Below are 12,877 nucleotides of genomic sequence, written 5' to 3'. Positions count from 1 at the left end.
CATTCCAGTGAATAAACTGAGCTTGACTGCCGAAACTGTGTCTCGTTATTTCACCGCCTCAACGATCCTGAAGGTGCAGCATGACTTACTATGGGGAAAACTCTCCTGAAGTGGAGTCCATAACTCTACACCCTTCACAGTCAGTTCATTGCTTGATATAACTACTAATTTAACTCTTAACTGCTGAGTTCAGTTCAGTTGTATGTCTTTCCACTCCTGTAGTTAAGGGTAAGGAATACTGCGAATTGGGTATTTCCCAAAGGGAGATGCCAGACCCTTAAGTTCTTCATTCAAGACAGCATGTTAACTAAAATGTTGTGCTAATGCTCTATTTGCAGCTGCTGGCAGTCAGGGGCCCGTTCCAGGCTTGGGGCCCGGTGGTGGATGGAGTTTCTGTTCAGGAGCACCCCACTTCCGCTCTCCACAACTCCCGCTTCCACAAGGTGGACCTAATGGTTGGCACCTCAGCAGAAGATGGGCTGATCAGCAGGGCAAAACATATTAAGGTACGTCGTCTGTTTTCAATGTGTATATTAAACAGCTTTTCAAATGCTGAAGAGTTTAGTATATTAACATTTTCAGAGCATTAACTTACTTTATACATTTCTAACTCAAGCATCATTTCAATACGATGCCCTACTATCTAAAGTCAGAACGAGAAGCAGTATCTAAGTTCTTCGTGTGCACATAACCAATCAGCATGTTGGAGGCTGGACTAGGGCAGCGTACTGTGGCTCGCCGTCTTGGATGCTCACAGCCAGCAATTTCAAACCTGGCGAGACGGTATAACCAGACACACTCTGTCAGTGACAGGCCACAAACTGGGAGACATGTGTCTTTTAGGGCTCAGAGCCCACTGAACAGGCAGATGCTTATCCAGGCACTACAAGAGGAATGGGCCAGGATTCCACAAGACAACATCCGAAACCTGGTGCAAAGCATGCGGCGCAGATGTACTGCTTGTATTGCTTCCAACGGTGCCACACACGCTACTAGCCTGTGACTTTCACAGAATCCCCCATCCCCCTATAACTTTAGACAGTAAAATGTCAATTGTTAATCAGCACAATAAAAAGTCACTGCACCTGCTCTAAAACAGAGTTTGTCATTTTTTTTTATCACATCTAGTGAATTTTATCCAAATATAAGTGATAATTTTCTTTTGATGCTCAAATATAAGTGATTAGTTTCTTTTGATGCTCAGTATATGTCTGATTAAATGTGAAGACACTGTGAGGCTGTTGTGGTTTTGATTGTTTGTTTTTTGCATCTTTTTTTTTTTAAATCTGATGTTTCAGGGATGCATGCATCAACATAGATAACTTCATTTACATTTGGCTCAAGTAAGGTTATGTTGACACCATCTTAGACTTTTTGACCTGTTAACATATTTTTTCTTTTGTAAAATCCCTCTTTAAAAGGCCAACCCCCTTTTGATGGCTTGATATTTTAAGTTACTCACCAACTGTATGAACACATGCAAGTATATGTTTAACACTAGCCACTGGAAGTTCCCAATAAAAGATAATGACATAGCTGTCAGAACATACCGGTATGTCTTTTTGTCTGGAGTGAAAAACACAATGTGGCAGACTTGAACCTAAGAGAATATAAAAACAGTTTACAATTATCTTTACAACAATAAGTGCAATGGTTGCCAGACAGGTCAGTTTCTAGTTGCCCTAAATGTCTGTCCAATGTATGTTAATCTCATTTTAAATGATAACAGATGAGTAAAGTATAGGCCATTAAGCATTAAACATGTAGAGCAGGGATCTTCTCAACATGGAAGCCAAATACCTTGAGTAGAGGCCAGCGTGGATTACCAGCACTTGAATAACACAACACAGATGTCACCGATAAGACGGATAAACAGGCTGTTAAATCCTTCATGGCGAATGGAATAACAGGTATTTGGAAAAAATAAGAAATTATTAAATAAATTCTAAATCTAAATGCACAGCTATTTTTCCAAAATGTGTGTGTGTGTGAAGAATTGCACTAGAACTCAAGCATTTAACTACGTTGGTTATTAAAATGCTGGCAAAAACCGTCAGTACCTGTAACGGGGGTTTGTTACGTGTGTGGGTCGTCACAGAATAATACTGAGGCAGACACAGAGCCTTGGGTGTTGACACGCCGCACAGGAGTGCAGATTTAATAACACACAGGTGCTGCCACTAGGGTACCAGCAATGGTAGCCCCAGTGTCACATTTAATAAAGAAAACACAACATAACAATAAACACACACTATTTACAATATACATTTACACAAAAAACCTCTCCATGTGCAGGCCTCTTGCTCTGCCACAATACCTCTGACTCACAACTCACTTTGAGCAATAGACAAGTAGCAACCATCACCGGCCTTACGTTTTAGGTTTGCAGGCCACATTGCTTGAAAGTGCTCAGGTTGTGCTGTGTGTATGTCAGATGGCACACAGATACCTTTCATTGTGCTGAGTTAACAATTGTCGCCCACAATTAAAGGGGTCTCCTTTTAGTAAAGAGATTGATCTATATTTTGTAGTCCTGGAATCATATCTAGTAGGATTTTATGCATGGAGCTGCTCAAATTGTATGATTCAGAAAGTTGAAAGATTTTCCAGCAGTGGAAGGCGTCGATCCAGAGGTCATGTCACTTGTGTTTTGTGGTATCATTTATTAGGAAATGTTCAGAAACTGTAATTTCTCCCTGTTGAATTGTATTGAGTTTCAGCGACTGGAATGATCGTGTACACGTTACAGTTATGCTATTAAACAAGCACAGAGGCAGATCCAGGGACTTCAGCCCTGGGAAGTATGGGAGGCTTCATGTCAGCACAATAGAAGAAATGATTTTTCTATGCTTTAAACCTGGCACATTTTGAAATGCATTTCATATGTGTTTATTAGTTAACACCCTTTTATTTTGTAATGGATAGACCATTTTGTACAGCTGGCCTGTGACTGCTAAACTAGACAGTTCAATTTGCAATTCATATTTACAAGCTGTACGCAGATTTGTTGCTAAACTTTTGATTATTTACAAAATTGCTTTGGACACCAACCAAAAGCTAATGAAAAACAGTCGTTTTACCCATAAGGGAGGTCAGAACCATAATCCAAAACCTGAATTCTTGTTGTTTCGTAATAAAACAGCAGTAAAACAACAAACAGCCACATTTCCTTGTAACTTAATACCTGGAATGTCTTTTCCGTCTTATTTTTTTTTTTTTTTAAATGTATGTAATACATTGAAAAGTTATTTCCTATCCCCTTTAGACCACTGGTCCGAATTCACAATTCTATAAAGCAACACGGGATTCAAAAGCAACAAATGGGCCAGACACTTAACTATTAACATTCAAGTCTTGTAAATTTAAACGTAATTCTCTGTGCAGTAGGTTTCATGCTTTTGAGATCACAGTCTTCACCATAAGATCTGTATTATCAAGATCAAACAGCAAATCATATTCAGGCACATTTCGTGTTCTAAAATCCTTATTGAAATTGATAAATGTCCAGAATGTATGCCTGCAGTATATCTCGGTTGCAGGCATCTGCTTCCCTGTTACTTTGTGGTTAATGGTTACTGTCTTTCTCTTCATCCAGATGAAACAAGACTATTGCTTAAGATTGTCTTGACCATACTGGTTGATGTTTATTTATTTCTTGACTTTTGCATTGATTTCAGAAATTTGAAGAACTCCAAGGGAGAACCAACAGCAAAACAGCTTTCTATGAAGCTTTAACAAACTCTCTGGGGGGAGAGAACGGCAACTTGTTTGTCCAGGCCGCAGCTGCTTGGTTCTACTCAATGCAACATTCGCCATCGCCTTCAGGCTACAACGTGTTCTCCCGGGCCCTGGAGAATGCCACACGGTAAGGGGCCCAAAGCAAAATCATTCAAGAGATGGTGGTAGTTCGACCCACCGCTGTTCAGATCATTAGAATAGACCCAGTTGTCCTTTGCTGAATGTGATGGAGTGCGAGGTCTTTCACAGTAAGGTCATGCCCGCCTAGCCTGGGTTCTGTATATTAGCACGCAGGGGATCACAGGACTTTTCTTGGTTGGGACTGGCCTGCTGATCTTAAGACTATTGGGTGGTCCTGTACTATATTATTAGTGTATTTGTTATACAAATCTAATAAAATGGTTGAATTTGAAGTCTTGGGATCTGTACTCCTGTACATGGCGTGTTGCCACCAGCGGCTCTTGTTGCTTCCCACAGGGGAACTTGTTGAAGAAGAGTGGGCGCATTAAACCCCGCTGATCTTACAGTTTCCTCTTGCTTCACTTCCAGGCAGTCATGTCTGATTTACCAGTTCAGCTCATCATTTGTTCCTCTACATTGTGTCGGAACTTGCTGCTTATAAAACAAACAAAAACTGTAAAATTTAAATAAAATGTTATATTGAAGAAAATAATCAAATCTCCCTTGAACCAATATGAACTGGTATAAATATTGTTGATAAAGCCTGACATGCTGTGATTGTTTCAAACATGCTTACAGTGGTGGTTTACAGGGTAGAACCAGGTTTGAAAGAATAAATTGAGCTTACTGTTAATACCACTTTCTAAAGCGCTTGTATGTGCACCTTATATTGTTGGTTTCATGGTATTAAATAGGGCTCTGTTTAATGGGATCACCTGTGGAGGACTGGCAGACAGTGTACAGAGTGATCTTTTGCCAGCCTTTGTAACACAAAGCTTTTGTGTTTTTCTGTATTTTTGAATTGCTAATTTTTTGTTGAGAGCCCAGCTACCGAATTTCAAGTGCCTTGGGAACATAAAGCGGGACGCAAGCCAAGGTTAATTTAGAAAACCTGTTTCAAATATCCAATAGCAAAAACCGTCTGGGAAGGAGCTCTGTCTGTGAGCCTGGAGAAGCTGTCCATTGAGAAGCACAGGGCAGACACACTGTGTGTGGAGAATGCTGTGGACTCTTCAGTAAGAGGCTCCATTTGGAGGTATTTGGTACCTATTTGGTTTTCCAGAGGTATGAGTAGATTGACTTTCGGCTCTAGTACAAATTGAATTTTGCTCTACTTATATGCTTATATCTCCCTACGATAATAAACCCAGTAAGTGATTCATTTGGAGGCAATGAGTCATTCATGTCAAAAATCTTCTTGCATTGCTTTTTCAACTCAATTCTTAAGCTCTATTACATTATGTGTGGCCCTTTACAAGCCAGTGTTGTGCCGAAAAGTCTAGAGAGTCAGTTTTACAAGCGAGCATTTTGCTGAAAAGTCTAGAGTCAGTTTTACAAGGGAGCGTTGTGCTGAAAAGCCTAGATTCCGTTTTACAAGCGAGTGTTGTGCTGAAAAGTATAGAGTCAGTTTTATAAGGGAGCGTTGTACTGAAAATTCTAGAGTCAGTTTTACAATGGAGCGTTGTGCTGAAAAGTCTAGAGTGTCAGTTTCTTTCGCTGTTTTGTGTCTGTGTATTATATTCAGGATGTGACATCTGAAATGTCCCTTTTCCCTGATTTCTGATACTCCCTATGCAAAACGAACAGTCTGCAATGCAGGACATTCATTAAGTTGAACTAAGAGCACAGTCATCATGCCCTGAATATAGTACTGTAGGTTAGTTATGTACACTGACACATGACAGGATTACAGGATGACTTGTCATGAATGTTAAAAAATGTACATTGTCCCTGTTTGTAACAGGGGAGATCTGGACTGACTGTCTGGCACATCCGTATTACTGCAGGTAGAGGGCAGCAGTCTCGTGGGATCCGCCTGTCGGTCATGGCAATGACACGGAGAGGTGGGGAAGAGGGTGTGTGTGCTTTCCCTCTCTCTGAGTGGCTGAGGGGCGGGCCTTGGGAGACTGCTCGGCCCATAAGATCTGGTTTGGTTGGGCGCTCGGGTGGCCGTGTTTGAGGAATACCCAGTGACACTGACGAAAGACGTCAGTTTTAAAATAAAACGAGGCCAAACTGGCTGAGAGAAACAGCCGGCCTTAAAATAATTTATCGAAAAAAGACATAACAGTAATCACCACGTACCCGAGGGGACGTGCTTAGTTGTACGGGGAACTCCGTCCATCCCAGTGTATAGAGGGTAATTGAGCGTAGGACGGAGGCCCGTTCTGACCGGCTTAGCGGCAGTGGGGGCACTGCGTAAGCAGCACTTTTTGTTTGTAGTTTTATTACTGTGTTTTATTTTCCCTTTTTCTTTCGCCTTTGGTTTTCATTATGATTTGCGAGCACTTGTTGTGCCTATACCTGTATTGGTAAACGCCGTGATTCTGGTTACTGTTGTCAGTATCCAGAACACGGACAACAGCGCCATCTACTGCATCAAATAAATCAGTACGCCTGAGCGGCGCTACAAATAAAGTACTGTCTCCTTGTGTCAGTGAATTGCCCACCACCCTTCCACACGTGGTGTCAGAAGTGGGATTCACTGGCACTGCCCACATAAAGCAGTGCAAAATCAGGGAGCAGAATGGATCCCCAGCAGTTCACCACCTTAATGGATCTCCTGCGGGAAACCCTTACTGCGGGGGTGCAGGAGAGTGCAAGAGCTGCGGGGCCAGACCCATGGCTACAGCAGCCCACGAAAATGACGGCAGAGGACCGACCAGAAGCATACCTGGAGGTATTTGAGGCGATGGCGATCTCTGCCGGGTGGGCCCGCGAGCAGTGGGCTAGCTACCTCCTGCCCCAGCTGACAGGGGAGGCACAAGCGGCGGCGAGGACCCTGGATCCGGCGGCAATGATGGAGTACCCCACGCTGAAAGCTGCCATCCTCAACCGCGTGGGTGCGACTCCGGAGGGCTACCGCCGCAAGTTCAGGGAGGAGAACTTCTCGGCAGAGGAACACCCCAGGGTCATCGCGCATCGTTTGCAGGATTACGCGCGGGGATGGTTGAACCCGGGAGCCACCACCACTGCCAGGCTGGTGGAGGTAGTGGTGGTCGAGCGGTTCCTGCAGTGCTTGCCTCCGGAACCGCGGGTGTGGGTGCAACGGCAGGCACCCGCCACCCTAGAGTTGGCGATCCAACTGGCAGAGCAATACCAGGCAGCGGAACCAACGCCCGCTAAGCTGCCTGGAAACCGTGCTACACCAGCATCACCCCCTCTACTGGCCCCATGGAGGGCGAAGGGACTGGGGGGGAAGGGTAGCAAAGTCTTTGGACGGAGTGTGGCGGTGGGAGCTCCCGGCCCGAGAACTGGGGCAGAGTGGGGTCACCCACGGGCTGCTGCGGTGTTGGACCGGGGTCTCGCGCGGCCACCCTACCGTCGATCCCCTTTGATGGGTCCTGTGTTTCGACCTCCTGCTGAAGCTTCATGGCGAGAAACTAGTTCACTGATGTGTGGAACAAGCTGGGAGGTGAGCCACATCGACCGGGATTGCCCCGCTATGGGATGTGACGTCATTCGACCAGGTAAGACTGTTCCATTACATCAGTCACTCCAGCAGACGGGTTTTGTGATTCCTGTGTCAGTGGATGATACACAAACCCAGGCTCTCTTAGATTCAGGGTGTAGTCAGTCCCTGATACAAGAGAGCTTAATCTCACCGGGGCATAAGCAAATAACGGGACAGGTGCATATAAAATGTATTCATGGGGATGTGCGCACTTACCCCAAAATGTACGTAAATCTGAAAATTGGCCAGCAGGTGACGCGAGTGCAATTGGGTTTGTGTCCTCGATTGCCGGTACCGGTAGTTCTGGGACGGGACTGCGAGCAGTTTAAAAATTGGTTGGCTGCTGTGGCGGCCCCGTCCTCCTTATTGGCTAAGAAAGAGGAAGTAATTGGCGAGATCTTTCCCTTTCGTGACCCGGATTGCTATTGCCACAGATTTAGACCCCGCAAAACTAAACGGGAACGCCGGGCCGCTAAGAATGAGGGCTGGCAATGGAGGGAGTCCGAGAAGTTTCAGGTGGGGGCGATTGGTGAAGAGACTGGGGGGGAGGCCGCGGAGTCAGCGCAGGGGACTGGCTCTGCTGCCTCCGCTCAGGACCGACCTGATCCCGAGCTGGAAGCCATGGGAGCTGATTTTCTAGCTCGTTCCCGTGACTTCCGACTCGAGCAAGGGCGTGACGACGTGCTGGGCAGGCTCTTTGACCAAGCAGCGGTGGTTAATGGTCGTGTGGTCGAGCCCAGACGCGCCGCCACGTACCCTCACTTTGAAATTGATCGAGACCTGTTGTACCGTGTTGAAAAATTACCCAGGACGGGGGAAGTGCGTCACCAGTTGCTCATTCCTCAGCCCTTTAAGGAGGATTTGTTGCAGCTTGCCCACGCTATTCCCCTGTCTGGTCATTTGGGAAGGGACAAGACTAAAGCGAGGCTTGTGACACGGTTCTATTGGCTGGGGCTGGATGGTGACGTCAGACGTTTTTGCGAACGCTGTGGGGAGTGTCAGAAAGCTAGCCCTAGAGCCGTCCCACGAGCCCCACTGGTGCCATTGCCCCTAGTGGAAGCTCCGTTTGAGCGTATTGGAGTAGATATAGTGGGACCGTTAGAAAGGAGTGCGGCGGGATACACACACCTATTGGTCATTTTGGATTATGCTACCCGTTATCCAGAGGCCATTCCCCTCCGATCTGCGTCTGCTAAATCTGTTGCCAACGAGCTCGTGAAGGTTTTCTCCCGGGTGGGGATCCCCAAGGAAATACTGACCGACCAAGGCACCAACTTTATGTCCCGGCTAGTCCGCGGAACATGTAAACTTTTGGGGATTAAGACCATTAGGACCGTTTGAGGTTACACGCCGGGTTGGGACGGTGGATTATGAGATCTGCCAGCCGGAGCGACGGAGAGAAAAGCACATTTACCATGTAAACCTGCTGAAGCCTTGGTTACAGCAGGAGGCTTTGTTAGCGGCGCCAGCAGATGACGTCACCGACCTGGGACCTGATCTTTCTGTGTTGGCGAAACAAGGGTCGGTACAGATTGCAGATAATCTGACACCAACACAGAAATGTCAGGCGCGGGCGCTGGTGGCGGAATTTCCTGATGTGTTTTCTCCCGTCCCGGGCCAGACTCGAGTAGCCCACCATCACATTGAGACTGAGCCGGGGGCGCTAGTTCGCCAGAGGCCGTACCGCATACCTGAGCGCAAAAGGCAGGTAGTAAAGGCGGAGATTGACGAGATGCTCAGACTGGGGGTAATAGAGGAGTCCCAAAGTGACTGGAACAGTCCGATTGTTTTAGTGGATAAGCCGGACGGGTCAACTCGATTTTGCATTGACTTCAGGCGGGTTAATGAAAAATCGAAGTTTGACGCTTATCCCATGCCTCGGGTAGATGAGTTACTGGAGCGTCTGGGCACGGCTCATTTTATGATGACACTGGATTTAACGAAGGGGTACTGGCAGATACCCCTGACCCCGGAATCCAGAGAGAGGACGGCGTTTTCGACTCCCTTCGGGTTGTACCAATTTAGGACCATGCCCTTTGGGTTGCACGGAGCACCAGCCACTTTCCAGCGGATGATGGATCGCATTTTGCGGCCCCATCAGCAGTACGCCGCTGCTTACATAGATGACGTGGTTATCCACAGTGAGGACTGGCCGAGTCATCTGCGTAAGGTAGCGGCGGTGCTGCAATCCTTGCGGGAGGCTGGGCTCACTGCTAACCCAAAGAAATGTGCCATTGGGAAGAGTGAGTCGGAGTATTTGGGGTATCGAGTAGGGAGCGGCCAGATCAGACCGCTGATTGCTAAGGTGAAAGCCTTGGCTGACTGGCCGGTCCCTACGACCAAAACCCAGGTGCGCTCTTTCTTGGGACTAGCGGGCTATTACAGGAAGTTCATCCCGAGCTTCGCCACGCTCGCTGCTCCCTTGACAGACCTCACCCGGAAGGCTGCCCCAAATACGGTTCAGTGGACGGAGCCGTGCCAGAGGGCCTTTCTCGCTCTGAAGCGAAGGCTGTGTAGCAAGCCAGTGCTATGCAGTCCTGATTTTAGTAGGAGGTTCACCCTGCAGACGGATGCGTCAGAGACAGGTCTCGGGGCAGTGTTGTCTCAGGAGGTGCGGGGAAGCGAGCACCCGGTCCTGTACATCAGCAGGAAGCTCCTTCCCCGCGAGAAAAACTATAGTACCATCGAGAAGGAGTGTCTCGCAGTAAAATGGGCAGTCGAGTCACTCCGGTACTACCTCCTGGGGCGACACTTCACCCTGATTACGGATCATGCCCCCTTAGCATGGCTTCACCGGATGAAGGATAACAACGCCAGAATCACGCGGTGGTACTTGGCCCTGCAGCCCTATGCCTTCAGGGTAATCCACCGAGCAGGGAAACTGCATCAAAACGCAGATTTTTTCTCTCGGGAAGGCATGGGGTTGTAGGATTTTCGAATGGACCGGTGGTGCCATTCTGAGGGGGAGGATGTGTAACAGGGGAGATCTGGACTGACTGTCTGGCACATCCGTATTACTGCAGGTAGAGGGCAGCAGTCTCGTGGGATCCGCCTGTCGGTCATGGCAATGACACGGAGAGGTGGGGAAGAGGGTGTGTGTGCTTTCCCTCTCTCTGAGTGGCTGAGGGGCGGGCCTTGGGAGACTGCTCGGCCCATAAGATCTGGTTTGGTTGGGCGCTCGGGTGGCCGTGTTTGAGGAATACCCAGTGACACTGACGAAAGACGTCAGTTTTAAAATAAAACGAGGCCAAACTGGCTGAGAGAAACAGCCGGCCTTAAAATAATTTATCGAAAAAAGACATAACAGAAATCACCACGTACCCGAGGGGACGTGCTTAGTTGTACGGGGAACTCCGGCCATCCCAGTGTATAGAGGGTAATTGAGCGTAGGACGGAGGCCCGTTCTGACCGGCTTAGCGGCAGTGGGGGCACTGCGTAAGCAGCACTTTTTGTTTGTAGTTTTATTACTGTGTTTTATTTTCCCTTTTTCTTTCGCCTTTGGTTTTCATTATGATTTGCGAGCACTTGTTGTGCCTATACCTGTATTGGTAAACGCCGTGATTCTGGTTACTGTTGTCAGTATCCAGAACACGGACAACAGCGCCATCTACTGCATCAAATAAATCAGTACGCCTGAGCGGCGCTACAAATAAAGTACTGTCTCCTTGTGTCAGTGAATTGCCCACCACCCTTCCACACTGTTAAATAAAACATTTGATAAATGAATAAACTATATTGACAAAGACAGTGTTTGAACATTTCCAACCAGACTCACTGACTGCGGTTCCGCGTCGAGGCCACACCACACTACAGCTGTAGCTAAAAGATTAGCGTTCAGCTAGAATTCTAGGATTGGGGGGGCTCCCGAGTGGCGCATCCAGTAAAGGCGCTCCTCGCAGGATGTGCCCTATAGCCTGGAGATCGCAGGTTCGAGTCCAGGCTATGTCACAGCTGACCGTGACCGAGAGTTCCTAGGGGGCGGCGCACAATTGGCTGAGCGCTGCCCGGGTAGGGAGGGCTTAGGTCGGCAGGGGAATCCACGGCTCACCGCGCATCAGCGACCCCTGTGGCCGATAGGGCGCCTGTGGCTCTGCAGCGGAGCCGCCAGATCGGTGTTGTCCTCCGGCACTATAGGTCTGGTGGCATTGCTGTGGATCTGCAGTGCGAAAAATGACGGCTTGGAAGGAGCACGTTTCGGAGGACACGTGTTCCAGCCTCCGTTTCCCGAGTCGGCGGAGGGGTTGCGAGCGGTGAGCCGGGGATACAGATACTAATTGGGCATGCTAAACTGGGGTGAAAACCGGGGTAAAATAATTGAAAAAGAAAAAAAAAAAAAAAAAAAGAATTCTAGGATTGGGAGTTAATTAAAAAAAAAAAAAGTATGAACATAAATTTTCATCATGTAACCAAAAAACTACAAAATGATATCACAAAAAGTCTACCAGAAGCCATTATAGTAGTACAGTATTTCAAATTTGTCATCAGTTTTTTGTTAAGCATGTGGAAAACTACAAAGCGTTATGCAATTCAATATGTTAGCGCAACATTATTCAGCAGGAAACAAAATGAGCTAATTGGCTATAACAGTATGTATTGTACTTGAGAGTGGAGATGCGGCCTACCCCTCTTCCACCTACAAGGAATGCCATCCTTGTCCATCTTGATAGAGCGTACCTGCAAGGAATGCCATCCCTGTCCATCCCACGAGGGCCAAAATAAAAGGTCTACAAAACGCTCATAGAAACGGAAACAAACATGGAACACGAAAAACGAAGAACCTCCACCTCTCACCAACATCAACTCTAATCATTATATTTGCCTAACAACCGTGATCACCCTGTTTATACACCTGTGGCTAGAGGCTTCATTAATCATTTAATCATTTATTCAATTCACGACTCCAGCCACAATCCCATGAGAAATCTAACACCCTCCCTGCCAATCCAATACTCCACACACCAACACATACACACGTGCACGTACTGTAAATCATAGCAGTTTATATTTATTATTATTATTTGTTTATTTAGCAGACGCCTTTATCCAAGGCAACTTACAGAGACTAGGGTGTGTGAACTATGTATCAGCTGCAGAGTCACTTACAATTACGTCTCACCCAAAAGACGGAGCACAAGGAGGTTAAGTGACTTGCTCATGAGCACACAATGAGTCAGTGGCAAAGGTGGGATTTGAACCGGGGACCTCCTGGTTACAAGCCCTTTTCTTTAACCACTGGACCACACAGCCTCCTAACTGCATTGCAGTTTGTACAGTAATGAAGCTGGATTTGTTAAGAAACAAAAGTGTATTTTGTGGAGGATGAAAAGGAACTTTATGTTTGGGATTTGTGTTGCACTTGCACCCTTTTCTCTGCGCAGAATGGAACATTTATGTAAAGTTGAACCACAGCATGAGATAATGGGCTGGGGTTTATAGGAATTTCTTTGTGGACGGCCGCCTATTCCACTTAAAACACTTTCATGTTTCACTTGGAAGTTAAATCAT

General features: G+C 46.9%; 1 protein-coding gene across 1 annotated transcript in view; it reads left to right on the top strand.

Moving 5' to 3' along the window:
• tg (thyroglobulin) overlaps window positions 1–12,877 on the top strand; it is a 131,773-nt gene that overhangs the window by 93,296 nt on the left and 25,600 nt on the right. The window contains exons 43-44 of the mRNA XM_059021484.1: window positions 339–506; window positions 3,678–3,865. Coding sequence (XP_058877467.1) covers window positions 339–506; window positions 3,678–3,865 — 356 coding nt within the window. The remainder of the gene's footprint in view (window positions 1–338; window positions 507–3,677; window positions 3,866–12,877) is intronic.

This window comes from Acipenser ruthenus, chromosome 4, assembly GCF_902713425.1.
Source record: "Acipenser ruthenus chromosome 4, fAciRut3.2 maternal haplotype, whole genome shotgun sequence".
Classification (NCBI taxonomy): Eukaryota; Metazoa; Chordata; class Actinopteri; order Acipenseriformes; family Acipenseridae; genus Acipenser; species Acipenser ruthenus.
Note: the sequence above shows the minus strand (reverse complement) of the source record. Positions and strands in the feature narration are given on the sequence as shown.